The following is a 19,784-nucleotide window of genomic DNA, read 5'->3' as shown; positions in this document are numbered from 1 at the left end:
TACTTTACAAGCTGGGGGGGGGGGGGGAGTGCAGGGTGGAGGGGGTGAGGTGGATGTTGAATTCAGCTTGAAGATAGGCTGATATACTGCATAGGTAGCATGGTGGAAAAAAAGAAAATCTATTCAATTAAAAAGTTAAGGGATATGAGGCAATAGCAACATTTGCTTTTCATCCACCATGATGGCAATTGTCTTGTATGTGTAAATTAACCATTTACTTTTTCAAAGAGTATTCATATGGTCAGAACAATGAAATTGTGCATATCTAGTAAAATGGAAGATATATCTGTAATGCATTTTACTAAAATAAAAAATGGAAGAAGATATGGGAAAAATGTTTTATACACAACAATCTGAATATTTTACGTACTTTATGACTAACTTTTCACTATTAGTTTCCTACAATATGCATAAAGTGTACAGTGAACCCAGCGGGGAAGCTGTCAATAAATCCTGCCAAAAGAGGGTAGAATATTCCTTTGCCAAATTAAAAAAAGTTCCTTCTACACTACAGAAAAAGTAAAAATGCAATGAAAGCAAAACTCTGATGATACAAAAAAAACGAAACAAAAGTAAAAAATAAGAGAAAGCAAAGATTACGCATCCCATACAACCTATGAAAAATGTGAGTTGAGAAGAATACGTTAAAATGGTTTTAAAGGCTGTGCATTTTTCTGTGCATTAAGGTAAAAAAATTCCCATTTTTTTTTATTTGTATTGCCCCCTCGATATACAGTGGTGTGAAAAAGTGTTTGCCCCCTTCCTCATTTCCTGTTCCTTTGCATGTTTGTCACACTTAAGTGTTTCGGAACATCAAACCAATTTAAACAATAGTCAAGGACAACACAAGTAAACACAAAATGCAATTTGTAAATGAAGGTGTTTATTATTAAAGGTGAAAAAAAATCCAAACCATCATGGCCCTGTGTGAAAAAGTGATTGCCCCCTAAACCTAATAACTGGTTGGGCCACCCTTAGCAGCAACAACTGCAACCAAGCGTTTGCGATAACGTGCAATGAGGCTTTTACAGCGTCCTGGAGGAATTTTGTCCCACTCATCTTTGCAGAATTGTCCTAATTCAGTTACATTAGAGGGTTTTCGAGCATGAACGGCCTTTTTAAGGTCATACCACAACATCTCAATAGGATTCAGGTCAGGACTTTGGCTAGGCCACTCCAAAGTCTTCATTTTGTTTTTCTTCAGCCATTCGGTGGTGGACTTGCTGGTGTGTTTAGGATCATTGTCCTGCTGCAGAACCCAAGTTCGTTTCAGCTTGAGTACACGAACAGATGGTCGGACATTCTCCTTCAGGATCTCTTGGTAGACAGCAGAATTCATAGTTCCTTTTATCACGGCAAGTCTTCCAGGTCCTGAAGCAGCAAAACAGCCCCAGACCATCACACTACCACCACCATATTTTACTGTTGGTATAATGTTCTTTTTATGAAATGCAGTGTTCCTTCTACGCCAGATATACTTGGACACACACCTTCCAAAGAGTTCCACTTTTGTCTCATCGGTCCACAGAATGTTGTCCCAAAAGTCTTGGGGATCATCAAGATGTGTTGTGGAGAAATTGAGACGAGCTTTGATGTTCTTTTTGCTCAGCAGTGGTTTTCTCCTTGGAACTCTGCCATGCAGGCCATTTTTGCCCAGTCTTTTCCTGATGGTGGAGGCATGAACGCTGACCTTAACTGAGGCAAGTGAGGCCTGCAGTTCCTTGGACGTTGTTGTGGGGTCTTTTGTGACCTCTTGGATGAGTCGTCGCTGCGCTCTTGGGGTAATTTTGGGCGGCCGGCCACTCCTGGGAAGGTTCACCACTGTTCCATGTCTTCGCCATTTGTGGATAATGGCTCTCACTGTGGTTCGCTGGATTCCCAAAGCTTTGGAAATGGCTTTATAACCCTTTCCAGACTGATAGATCTCAATTACTTTCTTTCTCAATTGTTCCTGAATTTCTTTGGGTCTTGGCATGATGTGTAGCTTTTAAGGATCTTCTGGTGGACCTTACTGTGTCAAGCAGCTCCTATTTAAGTGATGCCTTGATTGTGAACAGGTGTGGCAATAATCAGGCCTGGGTGTGGCTAGAGAAATTTCAACTCAGGTGTGGACAACCACAGTTATAGTATGTTTTAACAAGGGGGGCAATCACTTTTTCACACAGGGCCATGATGGTTTGGATTTTTTTTCACCTTTAATAATAAACACCTTCATTTACAAATTGCATTTTGTGTTTACTTGTGTTGTCCTTGACTATTGTTTAAATTGGTTTGATGTTCCGAAACACTTAAGTGTGACAAACATGCAAAGGAACAGGAAATGAGGAAGGGGGCAAACACTTTTTCACACCACTGTATTGATTCCCAATAGTCTGCCACCAGATCCACTGGGGCTAGTCCCGGCACCTCCAGCCACATTGCCCATAGTTTCTCAAATTTGGATGTACTTTCCCTGTGCTGATATAGAAGCTTTTCCATTCTTAACATTGTGCGTATATTAGCTGTCCATTCCTTTATGTTCGGGGGATCCTCAGATTTCCAATGTGTCATAATTAGTTTCCTAGCCAGGAATAAAACTCTGTGGATAGCCTCTCTAATCTGCACTTCCCACTCATATACTTGGGTGCTATGGAAGAGACATTTAAATACAGATTTTACTATATTCACTACTCCTGCCCAGTATGTGTGTAATTTGGACAGCGTCATAGTAGGTGTACAAGGTCCCCATGATCTAGTTTACATCTTGTACAGGTAGAGTAGGTTCATCAGATGAAGTCTATGAGGGGTATAGTAAATACTTAACAGGATGTATAACTGTGTAAGTCTTTGGGATACATTCAGTGAGCAAGTACCCACGGCCTGAAAAAAATCTCATCCCATTGTTCCCCATCTAACTGTTCAACGTCCGCGACTCATTTCTCCCTTACTGTCAGGGGGTGTTGCTTCAGAGCGGATTTTTAGCAGTATAGCATAACATTGGGAAATAAATCCTTTGGATGAAGCAGCATCCCTAAGGAGGCTAAACACTGGGGTCAGGGATAGGTGCCACCCCGAAGACCAGCCTTGCTCTGCAACTGCGTGACTGAGTTGTAAGTATTGGAAATGCATTGAAGGTGGTAGGTTATAAGCCTCCTTCAGATCGGTGAAGGTGCGTAGTACCCTGTTATTGAAACTTTGTTTAAGATGGGTGAACCTGTATGCTTTCCACCTAGCCCCAGACTGCAGATTGGCCAATTCGATGTAAGCATCATTGTGCCAAATAAGGCTGTAGTCCATATAGCCATCTGCCTTCTGGAGATATTTGGATTTATTCCATACCTTCTGAACTAGACTAAGTGTCGGGTATATTTTATGTGGTTTAGCAAAGGCTAGAGCCTCAAAAGCCATGGGAATTGGTCCTCTGCGTACAGTTTGAAGCATCAATGACTACAAGGTGCTTTGAGACCTGGTCTCTGCCCGAGGTGTTGCAGCTGTGCTGCCAGGTAGTACAACCAGGGGTTTGGCAGTGCCAAGCCCCCGTTGTCTTTGGGTCTTTGCAAGTGTTCCAGTTTGATCCTTCGGGGTCTATCCTTCCAAATGAGGCTGCGGAAAATAGTGTTAACTATTCTGAATATATTTAAGGGGATGACTATGGGGGCATTATGAAGCAAGTACAGCAGCTGTGGCATGAGTATCATCTTTATTAGATTAACTCTGCCCTAACCAACAGGAGGAGAGAGTGCCATGTTTTAACCCTTTCCCTAAACCATTGGAGGGAGGAGATATTTAGGTGAATGTAATCCCTTGGCCTAGACCTGAATCCCCAGGTATTTAAAGGAGGTGGTAATTGGTATAGGACATGACTACAGACTGTGTGTCATCCCTGTCTAGCAGGAGTAGAGCATATTTTGACCAGTTTATATGTAAACCAGAAAATCTACCAAATTTTGTAATGGTCGACATGGCCTTGCGCAAGGAGAGGTCAGTGTCTCCCAGCATAAGCAGGGTATCGTCCACGTACAGCATTACCTTTTCCTGTATGTTGCTATAGCAGAAACCTGTAATACTCAGGTTAGCCCTGATCTCAATTGCCAATGGTTCAATAGCTAGGGCAAAAAAGAGGTGAGACAGCAGGCATCCCTGCCTTGTTCCCCTCCTCAATGCAAACCCATGAGATAGGGTACCGAATGCCATAATAGCCACCTGTCACTGACTATAGAGAAGCCGCACCCATGGAATGTAATTAGGGCCTAGTCCAACCATCTATAATATTGAACGCCTTTGTGGCGTCTAATGATAGTAATGCCCTACTACACGTTATCCGCCTGCGACTGGATATTAAGGAACAGCCGTCTCAAGTTAATGGCCATAGATTTATTGGGCATGAAGCCAGCATGGTCATCATGCACAAGAGATGTTATTATGCCATTTAGCCTTATCGGCAACACCTTTGCCAGGATCTTGACAATGCACTGTAGCAACGAGATCGGGCGATAGGCCCTTGGATGTACCGGGTCCTTACCGGGTTTTAGCAATAGAATGATGTTTGCTTTCAACATTGACGGGGGGAGGCTCCCGCTTTCCCGGGACTCATTGAAAACTTTTAGAATGAACGGTAATTGTTTGTCAGAGGTATCAGTCCTCTTCCTCGTGTGCTTGCTGATTTAAGGCCTGCTCATTTCGTTCTAGCCACGCTGAGGGTTCTTTGGCAGATTAAAAAAAACTGAGCTTAACTCTCATGGTTATCCAGAGCTTAACAGGGTACAGCATGGCATAAGGTAGTTGAAGGAGCCGTAGACGGCGTTTGACATCAGTAGATTTGGCCCTGCGTCTTTGGACTGAAAAGTTAAGGTAAAATTACACCCTGGTGCCATTTTATTGAATATTTGTCCTTTCTTGTGCTTGGCGCAGCACAACTTCCCTGTCATGTAGTGGAGCAACCTCGCTAGGATGAATCTGGCTGGGCGAAACGGCACTCTGCATGCCCTGCCTCAGTAATGACACATCCTCCCTCAAACCTCCAAACTGCTCTTTTAGTGTATTAACTGATGCTGTGCATTTGTTCACTGCCCTGAGGCTAACAGACAGGGTGGGTTGAGCTGTGTCCAGTGAGTCTTTAATTTATAAATTTTTAAGTGAGTCTGTAATTTCCCTTCCATGGGATCAGCCTGCTCCATCTCTTCCTCCCCTCACCGTTCAGGGTGAGTGGGCTGCATGTCTGGTTGCTGTTGGTGTGTCCTCTCAGAGCAGGAAGGCTGTTCTGTCCAGGGTCCTTGACATCTTTTTGGCATAACAGATCATGTCATTGGGAACCACCTTGCCTTTGGGCTCAGTTAGCTTACTTGTTCTGGGTCCAAGGTCCTTCATCTTGTCTGTGCCACGAGGGGTGCCTTTCGCTGAGGACGCAGCTGCACCATCTTGGATTTCCAGACACGCAGTTTACGTTTGTCCCTTTTCGGGTTATCCCTTTGGTGCAAAGAGCTGGCGGGGTGCAGTCCTGCTGCATACATTGGTGAGGGGTTGGTAGGGAGGCTGGGGGAGGATCGGTCACAGGTTTATTACCAGGAGCTGTGGGAGATGCGTCCTCTTACATGCCTGTCTTGGCCACGCCCCAGCTCCCTTGATACTTTTTTTTTTTTTTAATCAGAAAGGTTTTTATTGTAACACAGATAGAAAAACACATTACATTTTCTCAAATACAATCCAGCAACATTCCACGTTCTCATTGCACAAATAAGGCACCAATCCACAGAAAAATCAGTAACGTACGGTACAGGACCAAAACCAGTGATTCCATTTTGCAAAAGAGATTCAATGTAAATTCAACCTACACACACCCCAGATCTCCCAGGTCTGCACCCTCACCCACAAAGTTTACCCCTGGGCTCTGACAACTGGTTCCTAGCTCCAATATTTACTGATACTCTAAGGATATATAAATGATTTAAAGCAATAATCTATCCAGCACCAAATCTAGAGGTGAAAAGCCGGGGGTGTCCAGCCAGGGCGACCACAGTTTGTCAAATTTTTGTGGGCGTCCCCTATGTTGGTAAATCTATTTTTCCAGACGGAGTGTGTCCCCCATCTGTGCTATCCACTCCCCAAGCGCCGGGGGGGTCCTCTGCCTTCCAGCACCTAAGGAACAGCTTGCGGGCCTGAAACAGGGCCCTGGCTACGGCCTGTCTCTGACTCCCACCCTCCAGGATGCCATCCACTATCCCCAGCAGACAAGGCTTCGGGTCCATCGGCACCGTGACCCGAAAGGCACCATTAATCGTGGACCCCTGTCCAGAACATGTGAAGTTTGGGGCAATGCCATAACAAGTGGATGAGGTCCCCATGCCCTTTCACACACCAGGGACAGTTAGAGTCCGCCCTCACCCCCATTCTAAATAGCCTGGCCGGAGTATAGTGGACTCTAAGAATAATGTATAGTTGGGACAGACGTTGGGCCACGTTTAGTGAGCATAACTGTATCGCCTGTAATGCTTCCTCCCACTGCCCTTCCTCAAAGGTGCCTACGTCTTCCTCCCATCTGTTCGTCACTCCCAAGGGGAAATCCCCCAGATGGATCTGGAGAATCATAGAGTAGCACCTGGATATAAAGTCTCTGAACTGGGATACCCCCTCCATGTAATTGAAGACAGGCGTCGGAGAAAGAACCCACAGAGCCCCACTAATCTAGCTCCCTTGATACTTAACTGAGCCTAATCTCAATCTGTGCCCATATGAAGCAGCTCCCTCTGCTTACAGAGGCAGCCTCTTGCTACTGTCAATCTGCTGTGAGCAAAAGAACAGGGGGCATGACTGAGCCACCCTGTGTGTGTGTCAATAAATGCACAGAGCTCAAGAGGCTTCCTATGGTGGCGTACCAAGAGGGAGGAGGAGCCTAGAGAGCCAGCGGGGGACCCAGAGAAGAGAAGGTTCAGGGCCACTCTGTGCAATACCATTGCACAGAGCAAGTAAGTATTACATGTTTATTATTTTAAATTTAAAAAAATGTAAGCTTTAAAATCACTTTAAATAGTAATAAAAACTAAAGTAAACTGCTCTAGCAAAATATCACTAAAGTTAAGTAAGATACAATAAAGTAAAAAATAAATAGACAAAATATTGCAAAGATGTATCGCTGTACAGCAAATGCGGATATTAATGTATAGGCAAAGGTAAACGCAGAACTTTTTTTTTTTTTTTTATGTATCCCATTGGGAGGAATCTCCTTTACTTCTTGACCTGGAGAAACACCAGGAAGTGAGAGGAAATCTCTCCAAAGTGAAGGAAAATGCAAATACTGGAGGTGTGTTTTTGTTTTTTCATGACAGTGTTGATGTAATACATAAGCAGTGGGTATCTGCAGTTAAAATCACTCTTCAAAATTATCAGTATATACATAGATATATGCAGTCCCAACTCCTTCCCAATCCATCCTATTGGTCATTTAGAGAGAACAGAAGTCTCAATGAGCAATCTTTTTTTGCAGGGTCCTTTTCAGTGAGCCTGCAGGTACGGCATACCGCTTCACTCCAACTTGTTTAAAAGGATTGCAATCCTTTAAATTGCAGCTGAAAAATTCCTGATCTCAAGAGCAACTGAATAAAAAACTCTTCATTAAAGCGGTAGTAAACCCGCTATTTATTTTTTTTAACACCTGCAAAGCAAAAGGCATAATGAGCTAGTATGCACCACATACTAGCTCATTATGAAATACTTACCTTAGAACGAGGCCCCGACATCTGGCACGATCCACGCCGAGGGAGCTGACATGCTCCCTCTGCGTTTCTTCCGGGTATCGCGGCCCCGGCGCTGTGAGTGGTCGGAGCCGCGATATCGTCACTCCCGCGCATGCGCGCGGGAGATTTCATTCCGGCCGGCCGGACACTGCCGGATTTTCAGGCCGAGAATCCCCTCGTGCGCATGCGCTGCTGCAGTCAGCGGCGCATACCGAGGGGAATATCTCCTAAACCGTAAAGGTTTAGGAGATATTTTTTTTACCTACAGGTAAGCCTTATTATAGGCTTTCCTGTAGGTAAAAGTTACAAAAAAGAGTATACAACCACTTTAACTGGGTAACTGCAGTCCAAAATTCTGTAAGACTATCCCAGGATTTGAACAAAATATATCGCTGTTCCAACCACAACATGGAGGTGGCCACTCTCCTTCTAAAGCATATGGAAATGCAACCACCCGGTTCTACGCAATAAGATGGCCTTGCACAAGCATGGTTTCCGGCCAGCCCATGCTGTGGATAATGGCAAAGTTACAGAAGAAATTTCAGAAGATCACATGCTGGTCCTGCTAAACAGAGTGGCCAGGTTCCTGGTTAGTCTTTGCCATTTTCTCTCATGCAGTGGATTATAGCAGGGGGAGGATTGGAAATGTCATGCTCCTGGGTCCACCATGAAGGCAGGGACCATTTTTACTATTTGTACAGCTGTGACTTGAACATCTGTGTACGGTTCAAGATGTGTAAGAGAGATCCTCGCCATTATCCCTGCCCCCTTCCCCCCATACCTGTATCCTCACCAACCTGAATTTATTCCTTAGCACTCCCCCTTCATCTCACTTGTTCACACCCCCCCCCTCCAAAATCACTAAATACCTGAACATCCATGTGATGTGAACCCACACCCCCATACATTATTCATGACCCCTCCCCCAGACTTGTCATTGTATTTCACCCCTCACCCGGCTCCCCGAACATTAGTAACCCCTCCTCCTACCTGTCTCTATACCTCACCCCTTATCTGTCCTCCCAAAGCTAGAGAAACCCCCCTTACCTATACTCAACCCTTCACCTGTCTCCCCATATTTAGGGCAAACCCCTCCCCCCCTTTATCAGTCACTGCACCTGCACCCTTTTGTGCTCCTGGACCCCCCATACCTGGACATCAGTACATTTTCAGATTCCACAAGACAGTCTTGGAATTTTAACAGAATCTCAATATTCCACAAATCTGGGCTGTGTCCCACTGCTAATCATGTGTCCGAACACTAATTTGTGCACCTGGCTTACGGCTCTTTTGCTGCTTTGTTGGGTGGAGTGATCTCCTGCCCAATTGGAGCACTATAGTTCTGCCAGATGGTATCTGCATTGTGAGAGAAAGGTGCAGTTACCACAATGCAGGCAACGCCATGGGAACATTTGGCGCTGTTTAATATTATTTATAGTTTGGGATGTTCTGATGGCAAAGTATTGGTATGTTCTGTATTCTTTTTTTTTATTTTTATTTTTTTTTTATTGCGCACATGAGCATTATACAAGTAGTAGATCCGACAAGGCTTACATCCAGATCAATGAAAAAATAAAAAATAAAACAACATTCATTAAGAATAACAACGTTGTACATATCAGTGGTTTTGTACCTGAACCAATCATGACTACAACCCTGTCATTCTCAAAAGTATATGTGCTTTTTTCAGGACCCTTTTTTTGTACACGACTTTGGCATGTTTTTGAATAACGTGTTTTTTTTGGGGCATTTTGTTTCTTAAGCACATTTGGGGAACCATTAACAATGAATGGCATCCAAATGCACATGTTCAGCTACTCATACAGTCCTATGCAGATTGCGTAGTGCTGGATCCAAGTTTTTTTGAAGCTGGCTCCTAGTTCTGGATGTCATTTGTCCAGACACTTTTAAAAGTGTTATACGGAGTATAAATTTATCCTAATATGGAATTTTAGGATACTGTAGGTGCACATTATGGGAACACTGGTTTGGGTTAAAGCCGGTTACAGTCAAGCTTTAATGTGATCCCCATATGCTATTATGAAGCATACAATAAAATGCAAGCAATGATGAAAATGAATAAACAGATCTTTAAAAAATAAAATAAAATGCAAGCAAATAGGTTTGTGTCTACAAAAAGAGGACAGAATGTATCTAAATAAAGGAAGACTTGTATTGGCCAAGCCAAATTTCTTACTTGCTTTCTCTTTAAGAAGCGCAACTTGCTGTTTCAAATACTCAATGACATGGTCAGCTTCTGAGGCCCTCTGCTCTAGTCTGTTCAGAGATGGGTTATTGCCAGCCATCTTCCCCAGAAACCGCACAATAAACCTAAATAAAAAACAATTAAAAAATAAAAGTAAGGTAGAGAAAGTGATTGAGGCAACATATTCAAACATATTGCAAAGAACATTTTAACTTGTTTGGCTCTAGATCTAGAGCCAATTTTTGCATGTATTGCACAGGTGTAAAAATCTTAACTTTTCGCAATAAAATTACTTAAACCCCAAGAATATTGTATATTTTCTAAAAGCAAAGTGCCTGTAGAATAAAAAGATGATAAGTTACAAATTTCTTGTCACATGAGATTTGCGCAACTGTTTATTAAACACACATTTCCAGGAAAAAGTATAAATAAAATGAATTTTAGTGTAAGCACACACAACATACTACCCCTTTTTAAGATATAAAAGTTTCCCAAACAAAGGTTGTGCCGAGTAAAAAGATATAAAACATGGCAAGTCCTAAAAATTGTGCGTACCCATGATATGGCAAAAATTTACAGTACCCAAAAATCTCCATAGGTAACACTTTAAAAGCTTTTGCAGCTCATCAGTTTAGAGTTAAACAGGAGCCCCTGTGCTAGAATTATTGTTCTCAGTCTGACGTTCGCAGCGATGTATCACATGTGTGGAGCAACGTGGGTTACGGCGATCATTTTTTTTTATATACTGTATTGTAATTATATTTTTTTACTCTTTCCTTTACTTAATTGCTATTACAAGGGGTTAATAAATATTGGGCAGGTGACCAGTACTTTTTTTGGAGAGATTAGTGGTCTAGTAGACGCCAATATCCCCCCAGTCCTTTACTGCATCTAACCAAGTACAGATCTGCTTGGTTAGATTGATCCACTGGCTGTACTGGCCAGGAAATGGTGGATCTGAAAACAGAAGTGATGAAATAATCATCACTTCCAGTTTCATTGTTTACATACAAAAGCAAAGCATTAGGGACCCCACTGACCGCTGAGTGAAAGCGATCAGCAGCTAGGAAGACGCAGCATCACTCTACTTTCAAGCCCACAGCCTGCTGAACAAATGGATCACAAGCTGATGGCCGATTAACAGGTCTCTCTTTGGCTGTACAAAGATGTACGTTGTAAACACACAATGTTATAGACACTGATTCATGTCTGGGACCCGCTGATCAGCTGTGTCCAATCCCAGACCTCAGCCCTGTGTTGACAAACAACACAGCGCTCTGTACAGAGAGAACAATCACTTTGTTCTACCTGCTTTGGAACAAACAGATTTTTAGTAAAAAGCAGCACATAATACATACATAACACTTGTTAAGCACACGCTTAATCCCTGGATTATCCCGAGATGTTAACTGGCCAGCCAGTATGATTATCACTGATAATATCACCATTAGTGTCACTGGTGAGGTCAGTGTCAGTCAATCTCCCACCCAGTGTCAGATTGACAGCTTCACAATTACAGTCCCAGTATAAGCTGCTAATAAAAAAAAAATAAAAAAAATGTATTCCAGTATATATATATATATATATATATATATATATATATATATTTATTGTTTGTGTACAGCGTTGCATGACCGTGCAATTACTAATTAAAGTAGTGTAGTGCTAAATAGCAAAAATGGCCTGGTCATGAAGAGGGTTAAACCTTCCAGAGTTTAAGTGATTAAAAAGTTCTGTCATGTTACAAGGCATTATTTTTATTGGGCAAAGGAGCACCATCTAGTGCTGCTGCCGCCAGCAGCCTGACAAACTCTATAAGAGGCTGCCAGCTGCTGCACCTAGCAGTACTAACATACAGTGCGCCCATACATGCAACCAAAGATGGTTGCCTATGCACTAATCCCAACACACACTTTCCTGTAGAAATGGCTGTGCGTATAAAAATGGGCACTGCAGCGACTACTGGAACCATGCCAAGTCAAAGAAATTAAATGTCACCAGCACACCAATGATCTCCAGAGTGGGTCCAGAACTTTAATCAGGGATCACATAGTTACAGCAGACTGTAATGTTTCAGAGCCATACAAAGGGGTCTTGCATGCTGTCACTATGTGATCACTGATTAAAGCTCTAGACCCACTCTGGAGATCCTTGGTGTGCTGGTGACGTTTGATTTCAAAGACGATTGCCTGGAACACAGACTTCTTGCATTCTAGGCATTCGTCCAACCGCAGCAGCTGTCAGCTTCTCAGAGCTTGGCAGGCTTCCGGCAGCACTGAATGGTGCACCTGTGCTCCCACCTGGCATCTAAACTCTGGAGCCTCAAGCATTGGGGCTAAATGCCCAGTGTGCATGGGGCCTTAGGCTAAACATTAGTTGTAATTCATGAACAAGATAGATCTGTTGTAGATCTCAGAAAGGACAGGCTGCCGAGAACTGGTCTCTGCACTTGTTGAGATACAATTGTGCTCATAAGTTTACATATGAAAAATATAGTGTAAGTGCTCAACTTGTATATATTTCTTATAGTGCTACAAAATGATATGTGCTCAAATGTATATATAAAGTTACCCAAAGGAAGAAGGTTAATACTCTATTATAAAAATACAAAAAATATAGAAATATATAAAGTGACTTATACATATATATACATAAACCAAAAAAATGGTGACTAGTAGGATGTTTTATCCCAAAGGAGAAAAACGGTGACTGTAGATTTATATAGGAAATAATCACAGTGATAAAGTCCATAAATGGATATATAGTCCAAAACAATCGTGCAAAGTGTCAATAACAACCAGGGTTCTGTGATGTTATGACCGAAGAAAACAATATTTCACCATGTGACGATCCCACCACCGTATAGGGTACAGGCTTACCGGATCTATATGACCCTAGCAGACATACGCCTCAGGGGTCAATCAAAGCTTGTGATCCCAGCCAAAATGGTCTCAAGGATTAGATGTATCAGTCATGGCATATACGATCCCAACAAATGACTAGATGTGGTCACTATTCCTCATGTGCATATACAAGTCCAACAACGACTCAGGCATGGAAGATGAAGAAACAAAGCCAACATGGCATAATAACGTTTTTAAAAAAACTTTAATAAAAAAATTTTATTTGCTAAAACTCACATTTCCAAGATGAACAATCAAGCATGTCAGAGAGAGAAAAATGGCAGTAGCGGAGTCCTCCCGACGCGTTTCGACCCACCGGTCATCATCTGGGGTGGACTCACACTACTAACCTACTGCCTTATATAGGTACTCACACAGTAAAGTGATGGCATTCCCCCATGTGTTGTAATTGTGCCCACTTCCGGTATACCCAAGATGGCGGACGGGCGTGCGTTGTTTTGGGAGGCCAACTCCCCCAATTATTATAATCGAGGAATCCAACACTATGAGGACATACCTCCTTCACAGAATAGGTTTGCACCTTTACGCGACATGAGGAGTTCTGACAACACTTATATCAGGCATTCTCCTTCCCCTTATCCATACAATCCTCCCAATACCAATTATGAACAACAGGGTTTTCACGAGGACCCGCACCCCAAAAAAAGGGGTCAAGAACGAGGAGAGGTTGTAGAGGGGGAAGGAGATTACAAAGACGGAAAGAGAAGAAGGCTCTGATAGGGCAGGGGGTTTTCAATTTGAGCTCCAAGTCTTTCACATCTGAAGAGATGTTAGTTTTAGACAAGGGCCTAAAATTTGTACCTCCTAACAAACTCAACAAATTTTCCACATTCATAGATATACATAAATTCACACGGAAGATGAATATTCAAAGATATCTTACATCCAATCCGTATCGCACAGACTACCATGCCAGCACGTCAGGCACTGTCCACTCAGGGTTATCTAATCCCTCCCTCTTTTCTCCTCCAGTACCCACTGCTCCCGCAGTGAAAATTTTTAGGGATTTAGTACTCAGCGACTTAGCCAAATTACCAGTTAAAAATTATCACTCCACTTCTTTGCCTAAAGTCGCATTGAGGTCTCTCTGTGATCAAAAGCAAGTTATAATACGCCCAGCTGATAAGGGAGGGGGCATAGTTGTACTTGACAAGATCCAGTATGAGGCGGAAATGGCAAATATTTTGAGTGAGCCAGACACATATCAGAAATTACCTAACAACCCCACCAATGTTTACAAAAAACAACTAAAAGCCCTTATTGACAAGGGTTACGAACAAAAAATCTTGAATAAAAAAGAAAAAGCCTTCTTGGTCCCGGCATCCCCCAGAATACCTACCATCTATTATCTGCCCAAAATCCACAAGAGCTTGACAGCCCCCCCCGGTAGACCCATTGTGAGTGGCATCAATTCTGTTACAGCACGCATAGGTAGGTACATAGATTTTTATCTTCAACCACTCGTGAGAAAGATGCCCTCATACATACAGGACACTGGGGATACCATCAGAAAATTGGAAGGTATACAGTTCCAAGGACAATGCATTATAGCTACCGCGGACGTTGCATCCCTATACACCTGTATCCCACAGGATAAAGGAATAGAAGCGGTACGTTTCTTCCTCGATCAGGAACATACGCTAGTCCCCTGTCAACGTAATTACATTATAGAATTATTGGAATTTGCCACCAGCCATAGCTATTTCTGGTTTGATGGTCAGTATTACTCACAACAAAGGGGTGTGGCCATGGGGGCCAAATTTGCGCCCAGTCTGGCCAATCTTTTCATGGCCAAATGGGAGGAGGATGTCGTCTATGCTCAGCGGAGCCCATCATTGATTTTGTGGGTCCGATACATAGACGACATCCTCCTCCTATGGGGGGGCACCCCCGATGCCCTTTTTGAATTTTTTAGTGGTTTGAATAATAATGACAGGGGAATTTCATTAACCTACCAGACCAGCACTGATAAAATACAATTTCTAGATTTGGAGATTGGAATTACATCAGGGGGTTTCAGTTTCAAAACCCACTTTAAGTCCACTGACCGTAACAGCTATATTGCCATTGATAGCTGCCACCATAAAAGTTGGCTTACCTCCGTTCCACGCAGTCAATTCATTAGACTGCGTCGTAATTGTACTGATGATCATACTTTTGTGGATCAGGCAAACTGCTTAAAACAACGGTTCTTAGATAAGGGGTATCATGCACCCACTTTGGAAAAACAACTACAGGAAGTCTCGAATATAAACAGGGACACCCTCCTGCAGGTAAAAACCCCTCGGAATGATAGTGAGAAATTTAAGTGGTCCTTTATAACCACCTTCAATATGCAACATAGGCAAGTAAAAAAGATTTTTAGTAAACATTGGGAGGTTTTGAGAAAGGATCCTGTGCTTGGTCCTAATCTTCCTGAAAGAGCGAATGTCCTATTTAGAGGGGCTCCTACTTTGCAAAGCAAAATTGCCCCCAACATCATTAATCCTCCAACACAGCCCACTTTTTTTCATAACATGGTAGGTTACTTCCCGTGCAAAAAATGCAGTGTATGTCAGCACAATGCACTGACACAACGAAAAATTTCAGAATTTACATCTACAGTAACTGGAAAAAGATATTCAATTAAATGCTTTTGCACCTGTAAAACTAAATATGTGGTTTATTTAATAACCTGCCCCTGTGGGAAGCAATATGTTGGCCGTACCACTAGACCTTTTTCCACGAGGGTCGGCGAACATATTTCCCTGATTAGAAGTAAATTATCCAAGCACACGGTGCCGAAACACTATAGGGAATGCCATAATAATGATCTACGTGGCACACAATTTATCGCGATAGATAAATACATCCCACCATGGAGAGGGGGGCCCCTCACTCGTGGGGTCTCCAGGCTTGAGACTTTCTGGATATATGAGCTTCAGTCCCACTCCCCATTCGGTATGAATGTGGAGTGGGACATTAATGCTTTCATAGACGATTCATAGGACCTTCTCGCATTATTAGCGATGTGCAGTCTGGCATTTGTGGGCACAATTCATTAAGTAGCTTCTATTTTATATTTTTATTTTATCACTTTTGTAATGATCTTATTCATTGCATATATATATATCCATTTATTTTTATGTTTTATGGTAAGATAATTATTTAGATCATAAAGTCACTATCCCATAGCATGTGATTTATATTGGGTACAGTGTGATGTATTGTGTGTATAGTTTCTGTATTATCAAGTTGTAATTTTACTAGTGGCCACTAGGTGTCACTAGCGCCACCTTCTTATGAGTATTAGAGAATAGACAATGATCTTCTTGCACTCATGTCTTGTTTACATCCCCATTCCGTTCCGGAAGTGACGTACATTCACTTCCGGTTCCGGTGTTTGTAGATGCGCACTTCCGGTTCCTGGTCACCACTCGTAAAAGGGTTCTGGACATATTTTTATGTCTATTTGTAAGCCCAAAACAATTAAAGTCTCATATAGGTCGGTCCTTCTTGCATATTTACTATATGAAACAGGTCCGTTTCCACACCCCCTTTTTCTCTATACATTAACATGAATAGGTGGAACGCACCCGTTGCGAGGCGTGGAACGCACGCCAGGCCGCCATTTTTTCGTATACCGGAAGTAGAATTATTATCACTTCCAATTATGATTTTTGGGCTCAAATGGTTTTGACATATGGGTGGAACGCATATTAACCGAGGCGTGGAACGCACGCCCGTCCGCCATCTTGGGTATACCGGAAGTGGGCACAATTACAACACATGGGGGAATGCCATCACTTTACTGTGTGAGTACCTATATAAGGCAGTAGGTTAGTAGTGTGAGTCCACCCCAGATGATGACCGGTGGGTCGAAACGCGTCGGGAGGACTCCGCTACTGCCATTTTTCTCTCTCTGACATGCTTGATTGTTCATCTTGGAAATGTGAGTTTTAGCAAATAAAATTTTTTTATTAAAGTTTTTTTAAAAACGTTATTATGCCATGTTGGCTTTGTTTCTTCATCTTCCATGCCTGAGTCGTTGTTGGACTTGTATATGCACATGAGGAATAGTGACCACATCTAGTCATTTGTTGGGATCGTATATGCCATGACTGATACATCTAATCCTTGAGACCATTTTGGCTGGGATCACAAGCTTTGATTGACCCCTGAGGCGTATGTCTGCTAGGGTCATATAGATCCGGTAAGCCTGTACCCTATACGGTGGTGGGATCGTCACATGGTGAAATATTGTTTTCTTCGGTCATAACATCACAGAACCCTGGTTGTTATTGACACTTTGCACGATTGTTTTGGACTATATATCCATTTATGGACTTTATCACTGTGATTATTTCCTATATAAATCTACAGTCACCGTTTTTCTCCTTTGGGATAAAACATCCTACTAGTCACCATTTTTTTGGTTTATGTATATATATGTATAAGTCACTTTATATATTTCTATATTTTTTGTATTTTTATAATAGAGTATTAACCTTCTTCCTTTGGGTAACTTTATATATACATTTGAGCACATATCATTTTGTAGCACTATAAGAAATATATACAAGTTGAGCGCTTACACTATATTTTTCACATGTTCTCCAGCTAAAAAATCCCTAATTTTAGCGTGTTGGCAGCTCATCACTTATATATTTCCATATTTTTCGATTTTCTCTTTAATTTTTCATTTGCGCAATATTGTTGGTGTATAACTTTCATAAGTTTACATACCCTGGAAGAATTTATGATTTCTTGGCCATATTTCAGAGAATGTGAATGATAACACAAAAACATTTCTTTCACTCGTGGCTCGTGTTTGGCTGAAGCCAATTATTATTAATCAACTGTGTTCATAATGGCAACAGAAACTACCCAAATAACCCTGATGAAAAGTTTACATACCCCAGTTCTTAATACCGTGTAATACCCCATTTAACATCAATGACAGCTTGAAGTCTTTTGTGGTATTTGTGGATGAGACTCTTTATCTTCTCAGATGGTAAAGCTGCCCATTCCTCTTGGCAAAAAGCCTTCAGTTCCTGACTGTAAATTAGTGGGCTGTCTTGCATGAACTGCACGTTTGAGATCTCTCCAGAGTGGCTCAATAATATTGAGGTCAGGAGACTGAGATGGCCACTCCAGAATCTTCACTTTATTCTGCTGTAGGCAATGACCTTGGCCTTGTGTTTTGGATCATTGTCATGTTGGAATGTCCAAGTACGTCCTATGTGCAGCTTCCTGGCTGATGGATGCAAATGTTCTTCCACTATTTTTTGATAACATGGCTCCCACCCGTCTCCATATCATTGCAGGGCGGAAGCAACCTCAAAACGTGACTTCCGCCCATAGCTCTTAAAGGGCCATTTTTATTTATTAAATTTTTTATTGTATTTTAGTGTAAATATGAGATCTGAGGTGTTTTTGACCCCATATTTAAGAGATCCTGTCATGATTTTTTCCTATTACAAGGGATGTTTACATTCCTTGCAATAGGAATAAAAGTGATAATTTTTTTTTTTTTAAAGAACAGTGTAAAAATAAAAAATAAATAGTAAAATAAATAAGAATTTTAATTTTTTTTTTAAACACGCCAACGCTCGCGTGCAGAAGTGAACACATACGTGAGTAACACCCGCATATAAAAACTGCGTTCAAACTACACATGTGAGGTATCGCCATGATCGGTAGAGCAAGAGCAAAAATTCTAGGCCACAGGGCGCCCCCCTTCCCCAAAGCACCCACCCCCCCATGTTGAGGGCATTTGGCCTGGTACGGTTCCCCCTTTCCTGACCGGCCTGGTACGGTCCTCCCTTTCCTGACCGGCCGGGCTGCGTGCTCGGATAAAGGGTCTAGTATGGATTTTGGGGGGGCCCCCATGCCGTTTTTCCGGCGTATTGGGTTACCCTTAAAATCCATGCCAGGCGACAGGGCTCGCAAGGTGTCAATCTCGCCGATGAAAGCGGCAAGATTGACTTCCTTCTCTAGTCCCATCGTACCTGGAGTCATGTTCAAAATGAATGGACTTTAGTCCATGTGTGGGCAAGTCTGTTCATTTGGAAAGTCCGTAGGACCTCCGCCAAAAGTCCGTCGGGAAGTCCGTTCGTGTGTGTGCGCAAGTCTGCTCGTTTGGAAAGTCCGGCGGACCTCCGCTGCAAAGTCTGGCAGATTGTCCACCGGACCAAGTATGCTGGAAAGTCCGATCGCGTGTACTCGGCATAACTCTTCCTTCTTAGATCAAAGGGAGAGACTTGTGAGTAAAGAAAAAATCCAGGCAGTCTGCCCAGTTTTTAAACAATGTGTAAATGTAGGAAGTTTAACCACTTAAAGTCTAAATCTTTTTCTGACACTTGTTTCTTAAGTTAAAATCAATATTACTCCCCCAAAACATTATACATATTTTAGCAGAGACCCTACGGAATGAAATGTCAATTGCTGCAATATTTTATGTCGCACTGTATTTACCCAGTGGTCTTTCAAACGCAATTTTTGAGGAAAAAATACACTTCAATAAAAAAAATAAAAAAAATAAAACAGTAAAGTTAGCCCAATTTTTTTTTGTTTTAATGTGAAAGGTAATGTTACGCCACAAGAATTGTGATCTACTAAGCAAAAAAAAATTGTGAGTCTCATTTTAACCAGAATTGTGCAGCTCTAGCGTGTATACTACGGCAGTGGTCATCAACCCTGTCCTCAGGGCCCACTAACAGGCCAGGTTTTATGTATTACCTTGGGGAGATGCAGACCAGAATACTGCAATCACTGAGCAGCAAATTATATCACCTGTGATGTATTTCAGTTATTTTGCAAACCTGGCCTGTTAGTGGGCCTTGAGGACAGGGTTGATGACCACTATGGTACACGACAAATTGGCCGTTTTGACACAACAACAGTTAAGGAAGAAAAAAAGTTGTCACTGCCTAGGAGGCAGCCATCTTGTTGGTTATTAGCAGG

General features: G+C 42.3%; 1 protein-coding gene across 4 annotated transcripts in view; it reads right to left on the bottom strand.

The window, feature by feature from the left end:
- Positions 1–19,784, bottom strand: part of AIMP1 (aminoacyl tRNA synthetase complex interacting multifunctional protein 1) — a 111,321-nt gene that overhangs the window by 46,130 nt on the left and 45,407 nt on the right. For all 4 annotated transcript variants that reach the window (XM_077476678.1, XM_077476676.1, XM_077476675.1 and 1 more), the window contains one exon: positions 9,907–10,040. In XM_077476678.1, coding sequence (XP_077332804.1) covers positions 9,907–10,015 — 109 coding nt within the window. In that variant the 5' untranslated portion in view covers positions 10,016–10,040. The remainder of the gene's footprint in view (positions 1–9,906; positions 10,041–19,784) is intronic.

The sequence above is a fragment of the Lithobates pipiens genome, unplaced genomic scaffold (genome assembly GCF_037356315.1).
Source record: "Lithobates pipiens isolate NorthernLeopardFrog02 unplaced genomic scaffold, aLitPip1_a1.2 Scaffold_13, whole genome shotgun sequence".
In the NCBI taxonomy this organism is placed as follows: domain Eukaryota; kingdom Metazoa; phylum Chordata; class Amphibia; order Anura; family Ranidae; genus Lithobates; species Lithobates pipiens.
Note: the sequence above shows the minus strand (reverse complement) of the source record. Positions and strands in the feature narration are given on the sequence as shown.